This window comes from Cygnus olor, chromosome 17 (assembly GCF_009769625.2).
Source record: "Cygnus olor isolate bCygOlo1 chromosome 17, bCygOlo1.pri.v2, whole genome shotgun sequence".
In the NCBI taxonomy this organism is placed as follows: Eukaryota; Metazoa; Chordata; class Aves; order Anseriformes; family Anatidae; genus Cygnus; species Cygnus olor.
Genome location: NC_049185.1, coordinates 6,714,903 through 6,742,615, shown reverse-complemented (window position 1 = coordinate 6,742,615; position 27,713 = coordinate 6,714,903). Strand labels below are relative to the sequence as shown.

Sequence of the window (27,713 nt, the reverse complement as noted above, 5' to 3'; positions counted from 1 at the left end):
GTTCTGCTCACTGGGGTTTGTTCCCAGTCATTTCTGAGTGTAGTGGCCAAGCAGGTCTGGACTGAGATCCAGGTGTGGCAAGAGTTGCCACTTCTCGGAACAAGGCATTTTGCCTTGCCCCCTTATGGCAGCTCTTCCACTACTCTGAGGTCGTGTCCATTTTCAGGGGGTAGGTAACACTTACAATGTTCTCCCAGCTCAACAGTAGGTCAAGCCACACTCATGACACTTTTTTTCCCCCTCCAAGATTCACAATATCTGATTCCTGCTTCCCTGACTGGAGGACTCCACCACCACAGTCTGCAGCTTGTATATGACTGAGGAGCACTGAAGGTGTCACACTGTCCGTACCAGGCAGCGAGAGCAATGGCTTGGGGGTACACAAGAAACAAATCTGAACTTACTTGCAATAACACCGAGGTTCCACCAGTCCTTCCACCCCATAAACCACAATAGCTGCAACCAAACCCTCTCCAACCTCCACGAATTCTCGTGGCTTGAAAAACCCTTGTCTGAAGACCGCAGGCCACACGGCCACCAACCACAAGCATCTGCCTGGGCACAGGGAGGCACGCTGTGTCCTCACCAGTCCACTGCACCCAATGGGAGCGTTCTTCTGAGCTACGATCACGGATGAAGTCAACAATGATTTGGTTGCGACAAAACCACAGTGTTGTTCATGGCCCCAGGAACCGTGCTGATGGTGCAGCCAGGAACAAGGAGCTTCTGTCTCCTGAGCGCCTTGAGCTCTCACATCACACACGGCTCTCAGGACTGGCAGCCAGGGAGGAATTCCAGCCAGGAGGCCACGCCTGGGAATGGAGAGAGCAGATCGGAAAAGAAACCCAGAAGGGAAGGTCTTTGCTACAGAGAGCACTGCATGGCCAGCGCTACGGCTTTCAAAGCACTGAAGGAGGGTTGATGGCTCCCAGACTCGGCCTCCTCTGCCCCTCCTAGAGATACTTATCTTGGCTCCTCTTCCACCCAGAGTCACCAAAGCAGAAGCAATGAGCCAAGGACAGGCTTGTGCCACACAGACGTGCTGCAGGGCACACCCAGTCATTGACTCAGGTTGGTCCACGTGCAAACCTCCAAAGATGGCCAGGCCAAACCTTATTTTGCCTTTGCCCTTTCTCATGTCCCCCCTCCCTTTTCACACAGGCCCTGGAAGTGCCCAGTAGAAGCTCTGACCTGCTCCTCCAACAAGAAGCCTGATGTACAACATCCTTGAGAGAGAAAAACAGCACAGAGGACTTCTCACACGCTGTGAGCACTGGAGCTCAGCAGGAAAACGCACATCTTCACCGTTTCAAAATATAAAGCGAAACCAAAGTGTCTTCTGCCACCAGCAGCAAGGGAAACGCAGCTGCAGGGTGCACCAAGCTGGCCCCACCTCACAGACCAGCCCTTCTTTGTCATGCTGCGACAGCAAAATAGACAAAAAGTCACCAACCAGTGCCATCAGGCACAGCCTGACCTCTCGGAGTTGCTGCTGCGTTGAGCACGTGCCTGCCAGCAAGGGGGCCAGGGCAGAGCCAAGGCATGTGCCCTGCTTTCTGCAAGGTTTCTCCTTTGGCTCGGGGCGGCTGCAGCCTGGGAGCTGCCCTGGGCAGGGGACGCAGCGTGTGGGAAGAGCTGTGGCTGCACACCAGCGGTGAGGGAGCGATGTCCTACTTTTCTGTTTGTTAAAGGAGATTTCTAGCCTGCAGGGCTGAAGACAGTCTCTGAGAAGAGGAGAGAAAACACATTAATTCATGGTTTTAGGTATAAACTCACAGAAGGCAAAATTTACCCCTGGACAGCTGGCCGGAGAATACAAAACCTCCCTGGGAGCAGCACATCAGCCTTGGGGGGGTGTGGCAAGCCCTCACACTGCACACCCACACCACACACCCGTCCGAGGAGCAAGGAGCCGCAGCTCAGTGGGGGCACTACCTGCAGGGAGACGCAGGGCACCCAGCACCCCAAAGCGGGGCTGGAAGCAGGACGCCCGCTACAGACCAGGCAGCGCTTGGGGCCTGGCAGGGACGGGCAGAGCTCAGCTACAGGGAGCTCAGCGCTGCGAGTGTGACGAGCAAGGAGCAGCGACGACATGAGGATGGGCGAGGAGAGAACAGATCAGGGATGGAGGCGGGGAGAGGAAATTCTGTCCTTGGCTAAATATACACCGTCCTGGCTGGGCTCCAGGGACATCAACCAGGGCCCCGCACACCTTCCCCCCAGCAGCCCCCAGCTCCCAACTCGGTTCCTGCCTTCTCCTCTCCCACTGCGTGGAAAATCAGTGCTGACTGTGGACAGGTAAATCTCGTGGGTGTCACGAGGCTTACACTCTGCTGCTCCAACACTAGCAGAGCAGCACAGTTACCCTGAGGCTCCCGCTGACCTGACCCAAGAGAAAACACCTGGCTGATCTAAACTCTGAGGATTAATTAAACCTTGAACTTGTAAGCAAGGCTCTAAGTCAGTGGTCACTGGAAGCATCAGAGCTTCATCCTTTGAAGCTCTGGAAAAAGCAAGAAACCAGATGAGCAGAGCTCTGCTGAAACTCCAAAACACAGGATTATTCTCCTGCACATACAGGGCCACGAACACAATCAACACAGCAACCAAATCTCCTGTGTTTTCTTTTACCTACTCCACAGGTCAAGTTTTAATTTCCGCTGAAGGATCACTGCTGTTTTTCCACATAATCCCTCCAGAAATCTATTAAATTGCATTTTAATGGTATTTGTGCTCCCTGCTCCCACCTGAAGCACCTCAGGCTTCCCAGGCGGCACTGTGTGACTCACCAGGTGCCTCCACTTCCAGCTCTGAAAAAGGACCAGGGACCATAAATTCCCTCCCACTTCTTTAAACTTGTGACTCCCTCTGGAGCAAGTTGACAGCTCTTGTCACACCCAGCTCTTCTGCTCTTCATTTAGGATAATCTGTAAAATGTAAGAGATTGGACAGACACGGTCTCTGGCTGGAACTTTTCCATGAAATGCTCCGTTACCATCCTCTCAGGAGAAGCACAGGAAAAGCCACTTGCAGGCAGAGCCTCCCTAGTGCGGTACCAACACGATCCACGCGAGGGAGAAGCCGACCAGCAGAAAGGCAGCTCTGGTGGGGACTGGCTGCCCTTGGTGTTGCAGCCAGCAGGAACAGGGAGCTCCCGCATCAGCCGCCCCTGACCAGAGCTGGGCAGAAATCAATTTATGGAGCAGACTTGTAGCCCTTGTTGCCCTGCCTCATGTAGGGTCCCAGGCAGCAGCACCTTCAGCTGTGAGCGCATTCCAAACTGTAGCAAAGGACGGGGATTTCCAAAGCTGGGCTGTTCAGACCGGAGGAGAAACCAGGCGGTGCAGGAAGGGCTGCAGCAGTCCCTCAGCGCTACCCTGCTCCAGCCATGAATTGGGCTTACATGGATTCCCTCCCTCTCACCTCAAAGCTACAGCTGGGAAAAGCAGAGAGGCAGCACAGAGCCCTGCCAGCCCTGGAAAGCCAGGAACAAGAATGCCTGGGAGAAAAACTGGTACACATTATCCCAGGGCACAGACGTTGGCTGGGCTGGGAGCTCTCTGGAGAGAGAGGGTGGAAAATAACTGACTTATCCTCAGAAATGGAAAGGCACTGCTTCTCCAGCTCTCAAGTTGTCCATCCTAATGCCAAGAGCATCAGTAGCTTTGGAAGCTGTTGATGCACATTTATGTGCTTGAACAGCAAAAGGCTAGGGAGAGGACCCTACAGAAGGTCCACTTTCAACTTGTAGGCAGTGGTCCCAGTCCTGCAATCCTTACTCACATAGTAGTCCCACTGAAATAGAGACGTCTGCTCACGTGATTAAGGGATGCAGGATCAGGCCTGCCTACCAAAGAGGCTGAATCCTGAACCCGAGAGGACGTCACAGCCCATGAGCATCATGAGACACTCCTGTCTGGTCCCGCGGGGCCAGCCCTTGGGCATCAGCAGGGAAGGCAGTCCAGGCTGGGGCAGCACGGCACGCCGAGCAGGAACCAGGCAGGGGACAAACAAGGCTGGAAAAGGGACCCAGGCAGGGATGCTCCTGGTTCATCCCCAGTACGCCCATCTCAGGGATGCTCCCAGCTCTTCAAGGAGGTCTTGAACATGCTGTCTTCCCTGCAGGCTCCCAAAACAATATTGGGAGAACACAAGCCAACTATCTTGGGCCAGTTCCCAACCCCTGTCTGGGTCTCCCAGCTACAATTAACATAACTTTAGGAGTAGCTGATGCCCACAAGAGAGGAGAATGAGCCCACTCTTAGCTCACCAGATCATTTTTAATTCCGTTACATTAGTTAAGGGAAAAAAGACAGTGCTTGAAAGTAACCTTCAATTGTGGAAGGCACCCAGCAAGAGGAATGCCAGCCCCAGCATGTGAGAGCAACCACCCCCAAAAGCACTGCAGCCTGCAGCCTTCAAGGGCAGACAGACTGCTGTGCACCATGGAGAGGAGGAAGAGCACCTCCTCCTTCCCAGGGGGACTCCTGTGGGTCTAGCCCCAGACCCCCTGGCTCCAGCCTCCCACCCTCCCCCTGCTGTCCCGCGCAGCCACCCTGCGGTAACAAAGCACAGTTCTTGTGCACGCTCACTGACATGGCAGAGGGGCACAGGGACCTCCACCTTCCTTCCCTCACCCTCAGGCTTGTACCACCAGCCCACCTGAGCCAGAGGAGCCTGCTGAGAGGCTGCCAGGCACTCACCCTCCTCCCTTTACACCTGCACAGCTCTGCCCATGCTCCACCAGGACATGACACGGTTGTACCCACCTGCAAAGCTCAGCCCTTGGAGCCTGGCATGGGGCACTGCCTCAGAGAAGGCAGTTACCTGGTCTCACCTGGCTCCCTGTAACGGGCACTTGGCCACCAGACATCCCCGATGGGACCCCCAGGACTCCCCACTTCCCAGCCCTGGCAGCCCACATCAGCCTGCCCCAGGCTGGGCCCTGCGTCAGGATTAAGGTTTGTCTTTGCAGATGGATAATTAGATTCCCTTTCCATTTCCTTTTCCTCCTGATGGTTTCTCTGCCTGGCAATTTCCCCACAGCCCTGCATGATCCAGCAGCATTAGTCAGAGGGAAATTCTGCTCCCTTCCTCCCCTGGATGTTTCTTTTGGTTCAATATAAACAACAGAGCGAACTGCGCAACAGTTGGAGTATTTCATTGCAGAAGCATTTGTCCTTTCCAGTCTGGCAAACGCAGCTTTCCCTCCCACACCTGCACCCTGCTCCTTCTCCCTGAGTGACACGGAAAATGACTGTGATTAAAATAAGTGTGATGGTGTTGGCAATTGGAAGCAATACGCTAATCAGCAGGAATAAGCAATAAGCGACGCTGGGGTTGCAGCACACCTCGATTTATGAGCAGTGGCGCAAAACACTGCTTTAGGGCAGGGATTGAAAGGCACACCTGTTTGTCAGCAGTGCTGCGAGATGTTCTCGGGAAAGGATCATGACAGCAGGAACAAAAAAGCTGAAGAAGAGACGGAGGAACCATGAAACCTGGGTAAACCAGCACAGTGCTGTCTGCGCTCTCTCAAAGCATCCACAGAGATTCTGACTAAGCACACAGGACGCCTGTCCTGCCCTGCCACCAAGCAGCTCCCTGGCAGGCAGTGCTGGTCCCTGAAGCCCGGATGTTTGCTAAAGCATCCCCAGGACCCGCAGAGATGCACAGACACAACACCTCCACCCAACAGAGGACAACAGAGAGCTGTCCTGCTGGGATTTACAGCTTCCCCACTGATCCCCCGCCACCAGAGATGTACAGACTGAGGCAGGCAGTCGGCTGCATGAGAGAAGGAGAAAAGGTAAGGGCTGCAAAGCAGCAATGGCTGCGCTAGGTCCACACTTCAAAGACAGTCAAACTGACAGCCCAAGGCTTCCTCAGCTCTGGCCAATGGACAAAGGCTGGGGAACCTACCAGGCTGCAGCTCGGGACGATGCCATCAGAATAATCAAAACGGGAACAAGGAGATGCTGTCCAACACCCGCTGTCCCCTTCTTCCCCATCAACTTGCTCCAGCAGACACTAAGCTTGGATACACCACTGCTGCACAAATCACTGCTCCTCTGCCCTGCAGCATGACTGGAGATTTACACGTTGTTAAATGTTGTGGAGGGGGGAGAAAATTTCAAGTCACTGAAAATCTAAATCAAACTGTGCTGTCTGTCAAAGAGAATTTAAAGAAAGTTTCTTTCAGCTTTCAGAGTAGTAGTCAGGGACTGCTGAGCATTGCTTCTCCTTACCAGAGGTGCTGACCACTATGGAAAATATGAGGAGTTAGCCTGAGTTTGCACTGAGACAGAGCGGAAGGCCCTCTGCCTGAATCTTAGTAGAGATTGTGCTGGATACGAGAGAACTTCCCACGTCCTGCCATCACACAGGTGATGCGAGGTCTGAAGCTCACAGTCGGGATGCCCATTTGGATGAGGTACCAAGCCTGACGGACACCGACAAGGTCCGGGTGGCTCTGTGGTACCCAGCTGAGCACCCTGCCCGAGCCTGCTAGGGGAAGCACCGCCGCAGGGAGGGCAGCTCAGCACCACGGCGGTGGGAACATCCCAGTGGGGAGCCGCGAGCCAGCGCATCCCGTCAGCACGGGAGCCTCGCTCTGCCTCAGCCCAGCCCGACTTCATTCGGGGTTGTGCAGCCGTGAGAGATTCCTGCCGACCGCTGAGATGACGCCATCTGTTTCCACTTACGTGCAGGCTCGCAGGAGCAGCTGCAACGGACTCCAGAGAGCCATCGCTCTCCTGAGCGGACAGGGACTGAGCAGCCAGTCTGTCTGTCTGTCTGTCTGCCCAAAGCAACCTCATACATCCCTCTGTGCCAAGGCACACCTGGGATGCACGGCAGCCCTCCCAGTTCGGTTTTGCTCTCAAGCTCTGCCATACACCCACCCACAGGCCACCTCCCTGCAGGCACGGAGGACTTGCTCCCAGCAGCCAGCACAACTGCACGAACCTCTCACTGTCCTGCAGCAGAGGAGGGGCTGACCAAGCTGTTCCCACATCTCCTGGTCTGCCCCCTACAAAGCCAAAAAGAATCTGATCTGCTGATATTGATGAACCAGGATCCCAAAGCTAATAGCTCTCTCCTTCTGTATCAGGGTCCTGCAGGGTTCACACTGCGCAGAGCAATCTTTATCCACTCCTTTTTCACATATTCGTTTTCATGTATACTCGGGCCAACCGGGCATCCACCTACCCCAAAAATAGGCAAGACCTGCCAGTGGTGGCTGCAGCAGTCCAAGCCAGCACAAAAGCACAGAGCAAACAGTGGTGATAAAAACAGCAGCGTGTGGCACAGGGATGTTCGGGCTGCTTCTGAAAACAGAATCAGTAGGAGGGAAGGGAGAAAAACCTTGTGCTGGGAAGGATTGGCCCTGTCTGGCAGCTGAGCTGCAGGAGGACTCTGCCTCCTCATTTTACCGTTTCCACCTGCTTCAGGAGGGAAAACCAGTTCTCTTGCTCAACACATCTCATGCTCTGAAACAGATTGCTTAATTCTTGGCAAATTGGGTTCAGCAACTACCCTTTTCCTGTGGTTACTGCTTCCTCTCTGAGCACACAGTGTTTTTTGGAGCCAGCAGAGACCTCGTGCTCCTCTCAGCCTGCCCGTCCAGGCCCTGTGATTCCCCTCAGCCATTCCTCCCTTTGGAAGAGCCAGTGTCTGCAGCGGACTGGCAATCACGGCAGAGCACACACTGAGCTCTGCTTTCCTTCTCAACAAAATCTTCATAGTCTTGCTTAGAGCCAGCAGAACAGAGCTTTCCTGGAGAACAGCGCTCCTCGGTTGGGAAGGACGGAACACCAGGCCACAGCATGAGCACCGCGGGCAGCAGCAGCGCACTGTGATACCGCAGCAGTGACAACCGCTGGACAAAACTACCCAGAATCAAAGCCACAGAGCATCCAGCGCAGCTTCACGGAGGGGATCCTTCCCAACACGATCTTGTCCTACTGCCTCAAGCCCATCGCCAGCTTCTCAGCCCACTTGTGGTGGTTTCGTGTACCAGCCGCTGACCACGCTGTGCAGCTCTCAACGCCCTGGTGAGTGCCTCCTGCGGCCACAGCCATGCCGAGCTCTGCGCCAGCGTGGCACCGAAGCTGCAAGCAGCAATGGGAGGGCAGCCAGGGGAGAGGACCCCAGGGGAAGGCCTCAGGTCCATGTGCAACAGCCTGCAGGGCCCCATGCGTGGCACGGGGCAGCCCGGCTGCTGAACACCACGACTTGAGAGGCCAGCAGTCCTGCCTCCTGCAGCTCCTCAGCCCAGCGGGCAGAGCTCCCCTCGACCTGCTGCTCAGACCACCCAGAGCGAAGGAAGAGCGCGGGGATGTGCCACCAGGCTGCTGGTTAGCCCCGAGCCGGGGGAGGCTGGGCGCAGAGCCCTGCATTAGCACCACAGCTCCAGAGCCAACAAACCTCCCGCTGCCGGCAGCGCCTGCTACAAAAGCTCCTTTGTTCCTGACACATGAGCCCAGCCCAGGCTGCCGCCTGGACACACCAACTTTATTGTGCCCTACTGACACAGGCAGCTGACAGGGCTCGCGGCTTAATGGCTGCTCTCTGCATGCTGCTGGGGCTCACTCGCAGGAAGCGCAGATGGCAGGGGGGTGCCAAGGGCCTGAGCCCAGCCAGGCAGTGAGCACCAGCACAGCAGGTCCTCCATCACCGACAGCAGCACAAGCCTCCCTCGGGGCTCTGCTGACCCAAACCCCTTGTCACAGGCACGGCAGAGCTCCTCTGTCACCCAGCCGGCCACACTCACCTGCCACTGCACTGCCATGTCACGTGCAGAGCTGCGGGATGCTGAGCAGAGGGCACAACGGGGGTGTTTTAAAGCAAAATCCCTGCTTGTCCATGCACCTTCAGGTTGCTCCATCATGCACAGACACGGAGACCAGTCTCAAGCAGGAAAGAGGTAAACAAGACTGTGAACTGCCATCCTCACAGTGACACACAGCAGGATCTGCTTCCAGCTCCTGCTCCCACCCAGTGCAAGAGGGGCAGGAGAGGAGGGGGAAGTCTCTTGCTGGATCCCAAGAAGGGTTAAATTCTCTATATTCAGCAGTGGTGGGAGGGAATTTATCTCCAGGCAGGAGTCTTGATACCACCTGGGATGAAGCCAAGAGAAAAGCAAATTCCTCCAGTGAACTTATCCCCCTCCAGTGCTGCCTACCCAGCCACAGGGAGTTTCCTCTGCAGCCACACAGCCACAGAGACACAAGACTGTTTTTATTTTCCCAGCCACAGTCTGCCACAGCCCTGCATCTCTTCAGTTGAGTTTGAGCCAGAAGACAACTAGGCTTAAGGGGAAGCGGCTGGACTCCCCCGCATGACCTGCGAGACGGCGCTCAGAGGCTGCTGTTCCTGGAGCACACGGTCACTTGCTGCAGTCCAGAGCTGCGCTTGGCAGAGCAGCCCCAGCAGCCAGGGTGGAGCTGGCCTCACTGGACACCAGCACGGTCCAAGGACTTTAGGCTCCAAGCGTGCAAGAGAAAATCCTGGCCGTCTCAGAGGAGCAGACGTCAGGGCAGGAGGAAGTAGGGTCCTTTACCGTGTCAGGAAGGAGAATCCTCCGGTACTCTCTGCAAGCAGTGGCTGCCTGGGACCTGGTGGTGACCACTCAGCTGGCTGCCCCCACCCTGTGCTCTGCAGGACAGAGCCTAGCTCTTCACCAGGAACTGCTCTGATACATGGTATTTCTAGCTGGGCCTCTTGTCCAACTGTCTTTGGACTCTGTGTTGTCTTCTTTTCCTTCCAGAAAGATAAAACACCCCACAGCCATCCCCAGCTCCCAGCACACTCGCACCCCGTGCCACAGCCCAGCGTGCAGCTACACCCCTTCCCCAAGCAGCAGGGCAGCTCAGACAGTGCCAAGCAGCCCTAAATCCTGGCAAATGGGGTGAGATGCCAGCACCTCACAGGGAGAGGAGGGGTTGGGGGCTGGCAGGCTGTGGGATGTAAGATCCTACCTCCTACATGCCAATAGCCCTCCGCTGAGCGGGAAGCACCGGGCTCTCCCCAGACACTCAGTCTCTCATCTGCAATGTTCAAAGAGCGATGTAAGCTGTGGTCGTAGCTCCAAACACCGCTCCACCTCAGAGCTGGAGACAGATGAGGTCACCTCCAGTCTGAAATCACTTCCTTTCTCAAGCTGCTCAAAAGACTGTGCCACAGAATAAAAAGAGTGGGATGGGCGGAGAGGGAAACCCAAATCAACAGATCATGTTCCCCATTAAGAGCTCAACACTTCATTAATCTCTGCCTCCCAGTCGGCTGCCATCCGAACCCACCACCTCCCCTCCCTCCTTCCCCTGCAAGAAGGAACCTGGCAGGGGCTGCTCTGAGTTAACAGCAGGGCATGGCACAAGCTGCATGGGTCTATGCCTGACCCCCAGGTCCCCAGATTCCACCCAGGCAGAGCGTTGAGGATTAATCACAGCCTAGTGCTGCCACAAAGTTCAGCCACACTGCTCCACCTCGTGCCCAGCTCCAACTGCTGACCCTCAAGCGCCTGCCCTGCAGCAGCCCAACATTTTGTCCCCATGCACATGGTTTGAAGTGACCCGTACTGGTAACTAATCCATCCGCACCGAGCACAAACACCACAGCCCTGCGGCCTCTCCAGCACAGCCCCATTCTCCGGTGTCCATGGAGAACACATGGCCAGACTTGATCTCAGGACAGGTCCGTGCTGGGAACCTGGGCAGTGAACACAGCGCAGGCTGATCCAAAGGAGTTGTAGAGGAGGTGGCAGAGACATGAGCAGCTGAGGATCTAACAGGCTGTAAAACTTCTGTAGGCCTCCAGACAGTCAGTGCTGCAGTGAACTACTGGAACACCACCACTCACGTGAGCTGGGCCACCACACTGGCCACAGGGACAACAGGATTCTCACTTCACATCCAGCTCAGGCGGTGCTGAACCCAGCACCATGAGGAACCAGGCAGCACAGGGGCATCCTAAGGAAAAGAGCCTTGCAACAGCCGCGCTTGGCCAGCAGAAACCAGAGGGACTGTTTAGTGGCATCATTTTAAAAACCCACTGACCACAGATGAATCAGTGTCTCATTCTTGGAAGCACTAAACTTACCAGTGTCCAACAGTGCCTCCAGCAGTAACAGCCAAGATACGTCACAGTCACACAGCTCCTTCCTCTAAGGCCATGGTTTTGTCCCCTCACCCCAGAGTTTGCTCTGCAGAGGGAGGCACCGAGGTTTTCTCAGCCCCTTCCAGAATTCCCCGTCTGCCATTGCAGAGGCAGCCGCAATGTGGAAGGGGCCATTTTGTGAGCAAATACAGATGCTGCAAACCATATGTTGTTCAGCGCCAAACCAACTCCAGCCCGTACATGAAAATGCACAAGACCTTGGTCTTGAGCGTGTGCCACAGCAGCGACTGGCTAAAGCAACCCTGGGCGGAACTTCTTGCTGCCATGCAGTAATGGGAGCTGCAGTAAGTGCAATGGAGAGAGAAACAAGGGGCACAATATGTCGTGTGCACAGCTGTGGATCACATGGCACTTATTTCTAGGATTTCCTGCAAGCAGATAAAAAGCTGGAACTCAGGACCATTTGCTGGTTTCTCTAGATCACACAACATCCCTGGAGCTGAACGGCCAGAGAAGTACAGCATGACTGCTTCTCCTACAGAGCCCTTTGTTCCCCAAACTTCTTCCAGAGTCCATCCCTGGATATCAACCAGCCAAGAAGATAATGAAAGCAAGAGCTTTCTCCCTTGTGGGCTTCAGCCTTTCTAGAAGTGGTGGACACCAGAGAAAGGAATCTCTTCTAAATTCTGGCTCCAGGCACAGAGACCTGGGCTGTACATGTGTGTCTTCTTCAGCACAGACTAGGAATAAATACACTGTTGGATGGACATGTTTTGGTGAAGGAAGCAGCAAGATGTTCCCACCCGGCTACATTCCCACTAGTTTCTTTCTGCTAATTCCAGCCTCACATCTGTAACTTGGTAAGATGCCAGCAGAAGCCATCAACATAGTGAGGACCCAGTGGGGAAGCAAATATCCAACAGCCAGGTCACCTCGTTGGGAAGATGAGCAGTTGCAGCCCTTTTACACAGCACTGCCTGTTGGCTCCCATCAGGAGAGCTCCATCAGCAGTGAGCCGAGCGTGCTTCACATCCCACTGCCCTGAGGAGCACCAGTGCAAGGCAGAAACATGCCTGAAGTCAAACATTTGGGCTAAGGGGACTCCTGAGGCTCAAATACCTCTAGGAAACTTCAGTTGCTGTGTGATTGACTCAGCCACAGAGGAGTGGAGCCACTCTTCCACCAAAGCAGCTGTTGCATATCCCTAAAAATCATGGTCTCCAGACAGAAGTGCAGAGGTATCATGTCCTGGGCTCCAGTTCTGCCACCTCTTAACAGCAGCAGGGAAAACTTACTAGGAGCACCCAAGCCTACCCTGGCTGGGCCAGGGATACTGCCGAGCCACCAAGGATCCTGTGCTCAGAGGCATTGAGGAAGGGTTGTGCTTTCACCCTACACCCAGACACCCTGGAGAGCTCTCCAGGCACTCACACCAGCACTGTTTGCAGAGACCTCCCGCTTCCTGTAAGCTTCACACTTTTCCAATACTCAGCTGCTCCTCGTGTGCAGGAACAGGCAGTCATTTTGTCTTCAAAGCAGCTGTACATGAATAATTCTGCAAGTGAGAGCAGGCATGCACTAAATTCAGATTCAGAAATTTCATATACGTTTGTTTTGGTGGGATTTTGGGGGGACATTCACTCAACATACAGGTAAACGCCATTCAGACTGAAAGCAAAGGCTTTGCTCAGTGCAGCCTAATAAAAATCAGACTGTGCCATGTTTGAGGAACTCACAGATAAGAGGTTGATATACAAATACACACCTTGTACTTTCCAAACCTAAGCTCATGGGCGGTTGAACATTCTGGGCAGCAAGATCTGAGGCTAGGGAAGGGATGCTGTGAACTGTTAGTCTATTAAGATCAACAGAAAGTAACCTAATTCCAGAAAAATCTCGCTTCCCAGGCAAACCAGGCTTCCTCTCTGCAAAGGAATTCCACAGACTCGAGGACATCAGTGCCCTGGCAGAGTTAGAGATGACGAAGGTTGTATTTTCCTTTTCCAGTAATACTTAGATTTAACTATACAAACTGTTCCCTTTGGAGCAGATCCTATTTCAGTGTTTACACATAGACTTAGAATTGGATTTTAAAGGTGAAAGCACCTACTCCCAAACCGCAGGGAGCCCACTAAGTACAGATGTTCCTGCTATAGCAAACAGCTGCTTTGCTGCACTTCTCTCAGATTCTTTGCCCAGCCACCCTTGATGTCATTTGCTTATCCAGAAAGAGCAGGGCACAGGAGGAGTTCAACCAGGAAGAATGTCCTCAATTATCAATATTGCAAAAGGTAAGAGGAGATCTGCAATAGAAAAGCTTACAAGAGTTTTCCACACTGTGACGAGTCTAGGTGAAGCAGGGACAGGCACAGGGGATGCAGAAGCTTTCAGCCTCAGGGCAAAGCACTGCTGAGCTCTGCAGCCCTGAATTTATCATCTGGAGAGTGGATTGCAATCAGCTACCTGCTCCTGGGGAGCACATCCCCATGATGAGGGCCCTAAGCCAGAGCACAAAGGCCATTCCAGCCCCAGATGGCTTGCAGTCTGAAGCATACAAGAAAACTAACGGGTTATCACATCAGAAACACACAAAATAACTACACTTCCCTCCTCCAGATGTATGGAATTGTGCATATGTTGGGTGGGATTGATCCTTTCAGAGCCATTTTCCAAGAGCTATGGCTCTTACTATTTTTTAATTTTTTTTTCAGACGGAGATGAAAGAACCATTCAGAGCAGCCTGGAACCTACCTCCTGCAGTATTTTCCTAGTTATTTTCCTCCACCAACCCCTTTCCTGGATCTAATCTGTAGACCACAGCACATGAAAGGCAACTGTAAGCCTGGCACCAGGTGTGTAAACTCCTCAGCAGCAGCTTGCTCATGGGAGATGGCGAGAAGTCCTGCTACACAGCAGCTGAGATCAGCTACAGCGGTGAGGGGGAGAGCAGCGGCAGACAGCTCACCGAGGCTGAATCTGTAAAACTACAGGGGTCCCTCACCCCTCTCAGTTTCAAAGGACTTGGGCACTTTCATCCACGTTCACAGAAAGCTGGCCATAGACTTGTATTTTATTGCTAATTCCCTAAAAGATTTGCCTTTAAAATAACTATATTTGACAGTGGCCTTTGTGGAAAAGCTGATGTTTCATCCTATTGTCTTCCATCTCTACGTCAGCCCAGACCAGAAGAACACGTCAGCCCCCTGGTTAATCCCAAATACGCCTACAGAGGCACCACGAGTGGGATCGCTTCAGCTGGGGCGGGGGTAGCACTGAGATGCAGGGCTGTGGCCCAGGAGAGGGCTTCACAGACACTATTGCCATACACACACCAAACAACCCTCCCGCTGTGCCACAAGGCCCCACTGTGCTTAACGCTGGGAACAAGAACATCAGAGCTGCTCTTATGATCTTCCCCCAGAGGCAGGGGGTTTACAACCCAACTCTGCCATTCTGGCAAATTTCAGCAGAGGTAACACAGTATAAAATATCGTGGCCAGAACAGGAAACGTACTTTGATCAGGACAGACCTGGAATACTGGGATTTTCTCAACAAAATCTCAGGAATGGTATTTTCTACCAGATTTGAAAGGCATTTTTCCTCTCTCATCATCAAAAACCACAGCCTTAGGGACAAACCTTAGCACAGAACTGGACTGGAGGAGACAGATAGCTAAGCCCTAAATCTTGAAGAGGGTCATTAAACACATTCTGAAACATACTGCTCCACTCCTCCTATAACTCTTTCCACCTTAAGGTAACAGTTTCTTTCCCCAAAATTGAGTGAAAAAGCAATCAAAAACGTTAGCACCCCAAACTGAATAACTAATGTCACTCTATCAGTGACACAGCCCAATCACAGAGAATAATCGGGGTTCTCGATAACATCTGTTCTTTCCAGATAACATTACTGTGGCTATTTCAGTCCTGACTTCCACTATAATTTGCAGTTTATCCAATCAGAGCCATCAATATAATCTGTACTTGCCCTGCAGCAAAACTGTTAGCAGTGACTCACTGATACAGTCCTGATCTGAAGGAACAGCTAATTGTGAAATCCTCGCTCTTATGGATTTTTTTTAAATGGTATTGTTGGTTTCATTTTTTTTCCTGGGCTTCACCTGAAAATAACAAAAATGGTAAAGTACAGAAGATGGAAGATGGGGGACATTAATGGAACGGGCACTGGAAGAGCAGAGTTCATGGAAATGTCACCTTTGAAGTGATTATAATGGATTTCTGGAAGCCAGAGAAATGAAACTGGACTAAAGAAGTTATTAGAGGAGACAAAGTCATTTGACTGTAAACACTGTGGTTGTGGGACACACAAAGCGCAGCAATACCCAACGTTAGAAAGAACTTTGAGGCAGTGAAGAAGAAAAATTGCATTTGCTAAATTGTGCTTTCCTATGAGGCAACCCAAAAGCAATGGAAACAGCCACATGGGTGAGAAGGAAGAGTGGGGCAAGACGAGCAACGTTCAGCTCAGTCAGTAAGCTCACAGAACCACAGCACACCCCGTGCGATGCAAGCTCAAGTGAAAGCCTCAGCAGGCCAAGAGCTAAAGTCACTCACGGCCTTTTAATGGCCATGAATAGCTCTTGGGACCTGCAGCACAGCACGAAGTCAAACCTCTGTATTTGTTAGAATCCAGGGCTAAACATCTCCAAGCAAATCCCAGAACCGATGTTACATGCCCAACAGGGAGGGATTTTCTTGGGCTCCTAGCCCAGGTTCAACTCCCTAGGCCAAACAGAGGTTTCTTGGGATTTATTTCCTGGAACTGGATCTCTAGGCATGTTTTGTGGTGGGATCTCCTCCCATTGTCCCTCATGTGCCCTCAGACTACACAAAGTCAAGCAAATCCCACAGTCTTGGGAGATAAGAGGAAAGCAAAATCTGTAACATGAGCATTTCTGACCTATGCACAGGGTAATGCTCCCTTACCTGCATATCACTTGAACAGACTATTATTTCCGCTGTGCATGATCAAATTCAAGGCCCAGCTTTAAGAAGTTGTGATGGGGCTCTTCTCTGATGTAATTTTGCTCTAAGCGGGGAAATATTTTTCTTTTCAGGCTCATTTACGAACCACTGCCATAGGAATACAAAGCAAGACCTGCTTTCTCCACTAGAGGAAATGCATGCTGGCCTATTACATACACGAAGGAACATCCACACACTTTGCAGAGAAAAATAAGATGGTTCAGGAAGCTTTCAGACCAACCAGTTCCATGATATCCCTCATCAGCAACCCCACGCACACACTGCACTGCTGCTACATGAAGAACAACTCCACTAGCACCATCGCTTGTTTACCAGGAGAACAATTCTGCTATTGACCGACACCTGCCCATGACAGTATGACCACGGGAGGAGCAGGAAGATGTTCAGATCAGATCAGCCATTCAAACTAGGCAGCAAAACGCCTGGCACTGCCTGGAGCCTTCCAGCAGCTGCTGAGGACTGGCCCTACCAGCTCAAACAGAAAGGCTTTCACTGCCATTAATGAGAGCTGCTGAAAATAATGCCATCACACAGCTAGGAGATGGCATGCAGCCTTTCTGTTCGAGGACCAGCAGGCCAAACAGAGCAGGCACTAAGGAAGAGGAACCCTGAGCTCCATCCAGTTGGTTTTGGTTTATTTAAAATCCTGTGAAGTCAAATGCTGTGAATCTAGCATGAGCTGAGTGTGGTGGGGCAAGCCAGATGAAGCGAGGGACAAGAGGACGTGCTCCTGCACTGAAAGCACGTCCTGCTCGTAGTAGTGATGTTTCAGAGGATCCCAAACGGATCAGTGTGACAGTGCTGGGGTGCACACAGAAAACATACCTCTGACTTTCTCGCCTCTGTGGGCCTGGTCTGAGCTTCTGAAGTGTCAGACTTCTGGCAGACAAGCAGATCCAGAGCATTCAGCTGCTCGGTGGACCTGGAGTCCTTCCCAAGCATGTGCCTGGATTAACTGCCCAGAAGAAGCACCAAGTCCTGTTAAATAACTGCCCTCTCTAATACCCGCTTCCCTCATAAATATGCACTCTGCCAAGGGCTCCTTTCAAGGGAAGGAGAGCTCTTGAAAGTAAGCAGATGAACAACAAAGGTATTAATCTCAGGAGCGAGGCATGAGCAGCTCCCCTTCTGCGTGCTCCAGCCAAGAGAGGCAGAGCACTGCTCCAGCCGTGTCGCTGAAACCACCTAGGCAGTGTCAGGGCTGTAAGTGCAGCCTCTTGGAGATAAGAGAGCATCTCAGCATCTCTCTTTCTGCTGTGATGACACGCTCTTGCTCACCTCTCAGCACTGTACAATCACAGAGGCAGGACTTTTCTACAGGCCAGCTGTATCACTCGGTTTAACCCCCTCAGCCTTGATTCAGCCCACTCCCCAGAAAACAGGACAAACACCAGCTTCCCAAAGCCTGGGTTTCTTTTTCTTCTCTTACTGCCTGACCAGCTGGCACCAGCTCCTCTGAGCAGGATGAAGCTCTGAGAATTTATAGGATCCTAAAAGCCTTAAACCTCTCTAACACTTTTTATGGCAGGCCTTGACCAGAGAGAAATTACTGTTGGTCCACATGGACATTTCCAACACTGTCCATCTACATTTCCAGTACTTCACACCACTTAACTCTCAATGCAGAGACTCAGGAGAGCTTTAAACTACACAGAAAACACAACCAGGGGACGATGTAGGTAGGACAGGCAGACAGCAGCTGCCCAACTTTGTGAGTCATACTTCACCTGGACATATACTTTATGTAGTATGTAATTTATTTAGAAATAAGAGGATGGAAGACTGCAGGATTTAAAGGGACTTCACATGTGCGTGTATCATGGCAAGAATGAGCTCAGCACAGCAGGCAGGATTAGAATAGTTCCCACACTGAGGGAATAGCCAGGAGACATTACAGAATGTGTGGAAAAAAAAGAAGTGAAGTGACTTGTCTGGGAAGTGATCTTAAAAATAATTGTAACACAAACTAAAGCATTAAAAGGCCTGCCTGGCTCTCTTGTGTGTGCTCACACAGCTCTGAGCATCAGGGGTCTGCAAGGCAAAATGAAACAGTCACTGGAGCACAGACCATGTCTGTACCACCAGGGGCTTTGCCTCACAGAAAGCAGAAGGCAGACGCTGAGCCCTTGAAGCCTCTTTTCCCACAGGCGGAGGGGATCTTTTCTTCCCCTCCCTTGCTTCTGCACTGAGAACATCCAGAGGTCAGCAGGACGGGCTCGCTCCCCATGGCCGCTCTCCAGGAGCTAGCACTCACGATCCCGCGGTTTATTTGCTCAGCCTGCATTCCCAGCTCCCGGTTCCCCGGGGCCAGAAGTCATTCTGGGAGAACGGCACCAGCTGCCCTGGGTGGGGTCAGGCGGAGACAGGCCATCCCCACTCCATGCACACACCCTGGACACTCTTGATAACATGCTTCAAAACAAACGGGGCACTCCCAAAGTTCCCAGGAAGAGCAAAGATGTGAGATGAACAAAGCTGGCAAGCCCAGGACCTCGGCTCTCCTGCTCTTCGGCTCCGAGCAGTCACCCCACAGGGCCGCAGCAGTGGCAGACAGGGACGGGTCTGCCACCACCCTGCTCCCGCCTCCCCATCAGCTACCTTCAGTGAGCACTTCAGTCCTGCCACAGGCTCTCACTGCTGTCAGCAAGCGCAGCTGTGTGGAGAAACAGCCCAAGGTGCGAGAGAAAAGCTGGAGGTAAAGCTTGTAGCAAGGGCTGCCCACCTCTGACTGGCTGACAACTTCACTGGCACCTGGCTCACACCTCCAACTCCCGAGTACGCACCGCAGCGTGAGATCCTCCAGCATGCTGGACTTGTGCAGTCTTCACCCTGAGCCTCCTTAGCCCTCGCTGGCACACCACTGGGCTGATGCAAGCTGAAGACTGCCCAGCTGCACCCAGTGAGGTTTCTGCCATCTCAAGCATCCCTGCGTTGTGCTGTCCTGCACGGCATAGCTGTATCTCTCTTCTAGAAATTAACTTCAGCTTTAACTTCTACCCCCTCTTTTTTTTTTTTTGATTTCAGAAGCAGACAGTTGTACTAAAGCTAAACAATCCTCCTCCCACTCTTGGCATTGCACCCTTGCAGATGCTTGCGCAGGGTTTCACTTCCTCTTGGCCAACACTCGGCCAAGCTTTGCTCATCAGCAAGCCGGGCCCTGCAGCCCTCCGGTGCTCTCCTCCCAGCTCCCTCCAGCACGTAGCTGCTGTGGCAGCACTCGGGGTGACACACGTAGGTAGGGGCTGGGAGTGACATGCCGAGGGAAGGCACTGCAGTCTACAGCTGAGTGTTAACAAACCATAAGATTCCAAATACTGCGCTGGAAATACACTCCTACAAGACAGGGAATTAAGAATGCTAATCTATTCAGGCCTCAAAACATAAAGGACTCTTACTTGAATTGGGAGCAACAGAAGATGTCTTTGGCTTTTTGCGGTCCAGCCGCTCTGGGTAGTGTCGCACATACAAATCCTTCCCCTCAGCACACTCAGTGCCAACTTCCACTATTCGTTTTAAATGATGTTTCTGGGATACCAAGTCACGGATGAACAGCAGCACACATACTGATGAGGAGCACATGTTCTGGGATGTGATCCCTGCCTTTCTGATACACCACACACAAATCCAGCTCCTGAACATCCCTGTGGGAACAAGATGACTGCAAATCTCTTCACTGCTCCAGGGACGATTCTTTGGGACAAAAGGAATGCGTAACAGCCGACAAATATTTTTCCTGTGCTTCAAGGCTAACCACACTGTAGACATACACACACAGAGAGACAAAATCCAGCCCATATGGAATTATTCCAGTATGCTATGAAACAACTTGCATATGCCTCACAAAAATCTGAAGTCACACAATGTATTAGAGATGTCGCATATTTCCTTCATAAGTAACGGAGGGTTGCTCCGGGAGATTTCACTGTCCCAAGGAAATCTCTGCCTGGGGCAGGAAGGGGACAAAGACATAGTGTTGGTCAGGCAAGAAAGCTATGTGGGTGAGCAAAGAAGGTGCCCTCCAGTCTACTCTACTATCCAGAAAAAAAAAGTAGCACAGAAGTCACCTGAACTGGAAGAGAAACCAGAGAAACCCTCCTGGCTTAGTTAGCAGATATCTCAGCAAGAATTGCTTGAAACGTTAAAGATGGAGCAGAGCTCTCCAGGCTTGGGTTCAGCACACGTGGGCTCCGTCTGACAGCAGCAGCACAGCTACAGCAGCCACTGCTACAGCAGTGGGGTGACACAGAACTGCTGGGGAAACCCCTTGGACTGAGTATTTAAAACTAATTCATCAGAGCTCTAACACAGCAAGGACCCAACCTGGCCTGGCACAGTGAGCAACCAGCTGGCTGAACACGGAATCCTCCCTGGGTTCCCAAGATGTCCATTTCATTGGGTATTTAACGAACAGCAACTTAGGCCGAGACAGGGTAGCTGTATGGGCTCCAGAAGACAGCAGACTCAGGCTGTTCCTCTCCAGACTAGCTTCCCTTCAGATCTTGCTGCAAAGCACCCTCTGCTCGAAGGGCGGGACAGGACTGTCACAATAGCCTTACATCTATTTCCTGCCAGGAGAGTCCGGCAGAGAATAGCATTGGTGTGCAGTTGGTATTATTCCTGAGAGCATTAAGAGGTTGTATGAGACTCCTTGACTTTGAAGACTAAAAGCATGCAGGGACTGGGTTTCTCCTTCATTTAGACAGCAGCAACACTTTCAGCTCTGTACCTATGAACTGCCTTTCATAAGGCCCCAGCAGGCTGCAACCCAGCAGCTGAGCAACAGTGTCACAAGCATCTCTAGGGGTTAAATGAACTGCTACTTCGTTAGCATCAGCAAGGATCAGACCACAACATCTGTCACACTTACACATTTGGCTAATGTGCCCAAAACGGCCTTGCCCAATTCACACAAGGGCAGCACAATTTTGGACTCACACATAAGTAGCCAAGCAGTTCGTGGAAATTCAAGGGACAAAAATTCCGTGTGTAGGGAACATTTACTTCTCCTTTTCATAAACTGCAGATTGCTACTCACACAGAGGGCCGGACCCCTCCCCAGCCCTGTACTGATGACCACTTCATCCATTTAGAGCATAAATAATTGAAGAGAGAGAATGGCAGCAGCAGGAGGCAGACTGTGCCCAGCTCTCCAGCAGTCCTGTTTCACCATGCAGCCCATGTACTGACCTGCTTTTACAGTCCTTTTCTAAGGGCAGGCAGAAAAAAAAGGGGAAAAAAAAGAAAAGAAGTCAAAGTGCCCAGGACGGACCTCCCTCCAGAGCCCAGAATAGCCTGTCTGTGTGACCCAGGGGCCTCCTGCAGCAGGACTGTTTAGACAAGGACAAGTAGGGCGGAATCTCTCGACCTGCTGCAGTCCCACCCAGCTCCTGACACACTGTGTTGAGCACTGAGCCCTTGCCCGGTTTGGAGGGCAAAGGACCAACCTTACCTTTTGAAATGGGCCAAAAAAAATGAATGAAACACACAAGGCTTCTCACAGAGAAGTAAAAGCTTCCACCCCAATGCTACGTCTGGCCAAGATACACTGGGACAGCAGAACCACAAGCAGAGATGTGCTGCTTTAAGACCATTTCCAGTGTTTAGCTCTAGATTCTGTGACTAATTTGCTACTCCCTTTCTGGCAGGCACATATTGGTGGTCAGAATGCAAGACCACTGTTGGAAAATGCAGGTTGGAAGAAGCATTAACATGCAGAGTCAAAGCAAAGCAGCCTCACCCAGAGCAATCGATGACACAGTGTGAGACGATCCAGCTGTGGGGAAACACCCGTGTGCCAGATGCAAACATCATTTTGCTTTCTCCTAGAAAAAAAAACCCTCACCACAACCACCCCATTTGAATTGATACAGATCACGACGGACTCGTGCACAGGAACACAGATCCCTGTTGCCACTCCCAATGACACAAAGAATCACAACTATAAAATCATAGGGTTAACCCTGAGAAAATTAAAAAAGCATGTAGAACTGTTTCTCTTCCAGGTTCCATGTTTTCTGTACAAGCACAGGTGCAAGAAAGCAGAGCTTTCCCCACATCACAAGATTACAATAAGAGCTATTTTAAGGAAAATACTTAGGTGAAAGATAAAAATGCTGCAGCCACATAACACAGGTATGAACCCCCAGGCTGCTCCAGCACAGAGCTGGAGGCCAAGATCAGCCCAGCAGCAAACTGCTGCACATGGGAACCTATCCTCACGCAGTACATTTCATCAGGTATTTCACAAAATTCAGCTAATCTATTTTCGTCACATACATGTACACAGAAACTGAAGTCACGCTAAGGTCATCCTCAACTAGTTCAAGACACAGGAATCACCACTCCTCCCTTCTCCTAATCTGCTCTTTGTCATGAGCAGCCACCTGCACCTGCAGCGTGTCACAGGCAGCATCTAGAAGTATCTCTGGTACCTCTGCACTACGCAGAGTGGGGTTACGCAATTCTTGTAAGCCCATTTGGGTTTTTCTTTCCATAAACACAGTAGAAAAAAGGAGAAGGCAGCTCATATTAGCAGGGATTGGGGGATTTCCATCAGCCAAAGTTATCTGGTAGGCAAGGCTAGGTTGAAGGTTGACCTGAAATTGATGCTCTATGTTGGCACAGTTGCCATTTTAGATGAGAGACATCTCTGCTTTTGTGATATATCTACCGCTGCAGTAACAATGGAAATCACTGATTTTTTCTTTTTTTTTTCCCTGAGAAGAAAGCAAAGGAATTACGCATTTTGAAGATATAAAACCCAGAATCTCAAAAACAGAGACAAATGCAACAAATTCAGGAGTTCTCAATGCCCAGGCTCGCACTGAAACCACTCCTCTAGCAAAACAACCTTTTGCACAGCATCCTCTTTATATACAGTACCCCCTACGTATATTTTTACTGACAAGCAGATCACTTTAACATATACTTAAGAAGAGAAAAAGACCAAGCTGAATGCAAAAGGCACAGCCCTGTAATTTCAAACCCACTGAAAGAACTGGATCCACCAGGTAGTCTCTGCTCCCACACCCAAACAGCTTTGCAAGTTGATGGGGTGGAGAGATCAACTTGGGAAGGAGAGGTTCCCATCCTCCTGATTTAAAGAGAAACAATGACTTCAAAGAACTTTAGAGACACGGGCCTGAGTGAGCAGGAGCCAGCTCCAGAGACACAGCAAGGTAACACCCCAAACAAACACACGCCAACAACAAGAGCTAGGAGGCACGTTCTGCAGGAGCGTGCCAAGAGACTCCAGTTTAACTGGGTATTTAGAAGGTTTCACCTGTACCGCTCCCACAGCAATACCCTGGGCTTTGGCAGGGTGTCCTCAAGCTGCACTGCCCTGTTTGGTACTCAAAGTCAATAGAGTCTTGTGACAAATTGCTAGGTTTCCCTTACACATGGCCTACTCTTATGCATATGGGTTATTAGCCACAGCCTCATCTGCCTACCCAGCTTTGCCACGAGAGGCTTTCCCTCTTAGAAAGCTCTCCAACAGTACGTGAGTTCCTAGGAGAGAAACCATCCCGATTTGACAGGTGCTGAACTGAGGTTGGTTGGTGACACCAAGCTCTTTGCTGTAGAGCTTTGGACCAGAGACTGGTTTCTCCTACTCCAGGGTCCTAAAGCAGGGTCCTTCCCCTTGGAACGGTGGGTGCTCTGCGCACGGACAAACCTCCCCTGACTTCAATGGCACATGAGTTCAGAGCCGAACACACTCTGAAAATCAAACATCAAGAACCTGAGAAAACTGGAAAACAGAGAGAATCTACTGTTATTTTCTATTCATAAGTGGTAGCCATGAGGAGCCAAACCCACAAATCAGAGTTCCCTGGACCCAGACAATGCATCAGCCCTGACTATTATCTGAGGAAAGATGAACACACATTCTTTGACACCACACTGTTCCTGTTTTTTTTGACTCAGCAACTCATTAACATTATTATTTTACTGAAGACTACCCTGCTTATATGCAACCTATTGTACTGCCCTCTCCTTAGCTTTTATAACAATTTTTTAAAAAATGGTTCAGGCAAGAATTGCAGCTTCAGTAAACCTTTTAAAATTGGTACTTGCTGCCAGATGCAAGAGGATTGGAAAAAGGTGGCACAGGAAGAAAATCCCTGCTCTTGAAGTACGCTAAATAAGGCTATCATTTGTGGTTTAGTACGTTCACTCTCATTTCAGCAGATTGCTTTGTATTCACAGCTTGGTTTCCCTCCGCCATCCGCAAGTAATACAGCTGGCACAAATTCATAATTCACCATGCCCTGTCACGCAAGACCCGCTCTACACTCAGCATAAAACACAGGGACACACACATACACACCTCCGGACTTGAGGAAAGACCGCTTTTGTGCCAGAAGAGCCTATGCCATCCTGCAAACACAGACACTTTTGGGTATAGTCTCCAGCCCACTCTTGCCTATAAAGCGTGACAAAGGCCTTTAGGAATTACGATAACATCTACATCAAAGTACTCTGATATCTGCCACACTTCTTACTCTGGGGAGTGAGCAGAAAGGAACCCTATATATAACCTTCATCCCTCTTTGTTTAAGGACAAATAAGCTAAAGAGCAGCGTGATTTTTGGGTCACAAATCTCCTCTTCAGTTCACAGTTTACCCTGATTTTTCTGTAATTTCAGAACACAGCCTGCATTGTTCCCCTCCAGAAATAAAAAAGAATTGGAATAACAGCAATACACTAAGAAATAGCTACAAAATGCTAGTAAAATTCCAGTAGCTTGGGAAAAACATGCCTGATAAGACCCCTTTATCCCATTACCGCTAGATTTACTTTGTTCCTCTCACCACTGCAATCAGCAGCTCACAAAACCACACACGCGCCTTTTCACAGACTAGCGCCCAAGCCTGCGCTATAGGGAAACACCATTTCTTGCAGTGCCTGGGTGAATGCCTAAGCTGCTACAAAATTAGTCTCCTTCTTTGTGGTCCAGAAAGGCTGTGCAGTACCACTGCCTCAGTAGGTAAGGTGTTTGCTTCATGGGGAATTACAGCCCCAGACAGAAATAAAGCAGACCCAAAGCAAGTGCAAGCCAAGCTGGGAATGGGTGGATTTCTTCCTGCTGCACAGCCCCACTGCACTGCCCTGCTGTGTCAACCATCGCCTCCATCCCTACCTTTGTGAGGCACAAAAGCTTCTCCAAGCTCATTTACAGCAGACATTGCCTATAATCACGATGATGGGTGCTAAGGAACACATAGCACTCTGCTGCTTACCTCTTACATAGACATTCAAGCCCAGCGGAGAAAAATTCTTCCTGTGAAACACCCTAAACCCCTCCAAATACCAAATGATGAACCAAAAAACAACCGTCGATGTCATCTGATTGCATCACCCCCCCATCTCTCGGGGACTCAGAGACATGTCTACAAAGAGCTATTTGCTTTGCAAAGCAAAGCTGATGTTCCCTAACGCCCAGCTTCGGGCTGCCTGCAAGGAGGTGATCTGCTGCGCCAGCGAGGAGCGGCACGACTGGGTCAGTGCCTGCGCATCTGTGCTGCGGAGGGGAGAGGGAGCGATGGGAGACGTGCTCCTAATGCTGAGAAGCCTTTTCCAGCCCCTGCGCTGCCTTTCTGCATCCGAACCTACTCGGCACGCCCAAATGCACTGGAGAAAAAAGGGAAAAAAGGAAACCCCATCCAAAGATCCAAAGCAGGGGGGGATGAAGCAAAGCAAAGGCGCGTTCCCCGGATGAACCCAGCTCAGAGCAGCCAGGGCTGAACGCCGCCGCGCTCAGGTGCCAGGGCACCACCCAAGCACCCCGGGAGAGCTGTGGGGGCTCGGACCGAGCCGAGCCGGGCCGGGCCGGGCGAGCTCACCTACCTGCTTCTCCTCTGCGGGGCGCATCGATGCGAGCGGGGCAGGCGAGGGCGGGATGCCCGCGACGGGAGCCGGCAGCGGGGAGAGAAGAGAAGAGGAGAGAAGAGAGAAGGGGCCGTGAGGGACGGCTGCGCCGGGGCCCGGGGCAGAGCGGCCGCGCGTCCCCCCCCCCCCGGCCCCGCCGCCTCACCTGGGTTGACCAGTTTGCTCTTGTAGCGCATGCCGGTGCTCATGGTGCCGGGAGCGCCACCAGCGCGGGGCTGCCGCGGATGGGGCCGGCCCGGCTCGGCTCGGCTCGGCACGGCCAATCCCGGCCCCGCCAATCCCCGCCCGCCCCGCCCCGGGCGAACGCCCCGCGCCCGGCTCCGCGCTCGGCCCCGCGGCAGCGCCGCGCCCCCCGGGAACGGTGCCTGCTCCCAGGCACGGGGACGCCGTGGAAGAGGAGAAAAGCAGCGAGCTGCTGGGGTACGGAGGGGAGGCGGCTCCGCATCCAGCGTCTCCCAAGGCTGGGGGAAGTCCTGAATCACGCTGCAAACCCACCGGAGGAATACCGCATGCAGCCGGTGTAATACACATAATATACATAATACGCGAGTCCCAGAGTGGTCCCTTTCTGCTGAGCCGTTTTAAGAATAACACTGGAAGCTATTTTAGGTGAAAGCTGTCGGTACAGCTTTAAGAGGAGGCAGGAGAGAGCTGGAATGAACCTAAAATGCTCCAAAAGCAGTACTAGCCCACGATTTAAGAGCTCAAAGGAACCTCAACTGAACTGTGAAGGTGCAAGCGTGGGGATGGGAAGGCTCAGGAAACCCAGCTCCTTCCACCAGCTGCCACGGCTGCAGGGAAGGCTCATCTCTTCCACCTTTCAAGGTCAGGTAAATAATCAGACTTGAAACTCTTCTAAATACAGGACGGGACAACCCTGACATGGTGATGGCTGTGCAAGCACAAGGACAGGGCCCTGTCTTGGAACAAAACTGACACTGATGCCACAACACTAACTTTTCAAATCCCTACAGTCATCCCAGCATCTGTCTTGTCACGTCTTCCACCTGCTCATTGAAAACACACCTCATATCCCAAAGCAGAAGGTGGCAGTCCGAGGCATGGATGTTTTAAAAACCCATTCGTTTGTTCTCAGCTTGCTTTTAGCCATTGATTCAAAGCATCAGAGAAAATATTTCATGTAGCTGTTAGCATATTTCCTCAATTTTAAATACTAGACAGCCACAGACCATTAGAGACTCCACACAATTAAAGGCACCAACAATCCAATGGGCCTTTCATGAGTTGTATAATAGTCTGCCACAGTGCTTTAAAACTAATGAAGACTGAAAGGACTGCAGTTGCCTGCTTCTTGATCCTCCTAAACAGTCATTAAAACAGTTACCTGCGGGTACTTTGTCCCACTGCTGGCAAATATTTGCCTGGAGAAGGCCTGGGTGGAATTCACAGAGAAAAAGGGACTTGTCTTCCACAGCCGGAGCACTGCCAACTCCAACAGAGTGCAAATGCTAGGTCCAAAATTAGGCTCTAGTCAGAGCCATCTCTCCAGAGATCTTCATGGTAGCAGACAGCTTAACAAACACATTCCCTCTTTCAGCTCTGAAGTATTTTAACAAAACCAAGTTCAAAAGTAACTGAAGATTAACATCAGACAATATCAAAGAAATGACATAAAATTAAGTCTATGTAGAAAGGAAAATGCTCGGGTATCAGTAGTATTGTGAGTCTGGTTTTG

At 51.5% G+C, this 27,713-nt stretch overlaps 1 protein-coding gene across 5 annotated transcripts in view; it reads right to left on the bottom strand.

Annotated features, from left to right (window-relative positions):
- SEPTIN5 (septin 5) overlaps positions 1-26,313 on the bottom strand; it is a 43,725-nt gene extending 17,412 nt beyond the window's left edge. Inside the window, exons 1-2 of one of the 5 annotated variants that reach the window (XM_040576677.1) lie at positions 26,163-26,313; positions 25,976-25,986 (exon numbers count right to left, since the gene is read on the bottom strand). In XM_040576677.1, the coding sequence (XP_040432611.1) occupies positions 25,976-25,986; positions 26,163-26,205 (54 nt within the window). In that variant the 5' untranslated portion in view covers positions 26,206-26,313. Of the gene's footprint in view, positions 1-9,980; positions 10,045-18,908; positions 19,085-25,368; positions 25,388-25,975; positions 25,987-26,162 lie in introns of those variants that run through there. The other 4 variants (XM_040576679.1, XM_040576678.1, XM_040576675.1 and 1 more) reach the window with 4 other exon arrangements.
- Between the last annotated feature and the right edge of the window lie 1,400 nt (positions 26,314-27,713).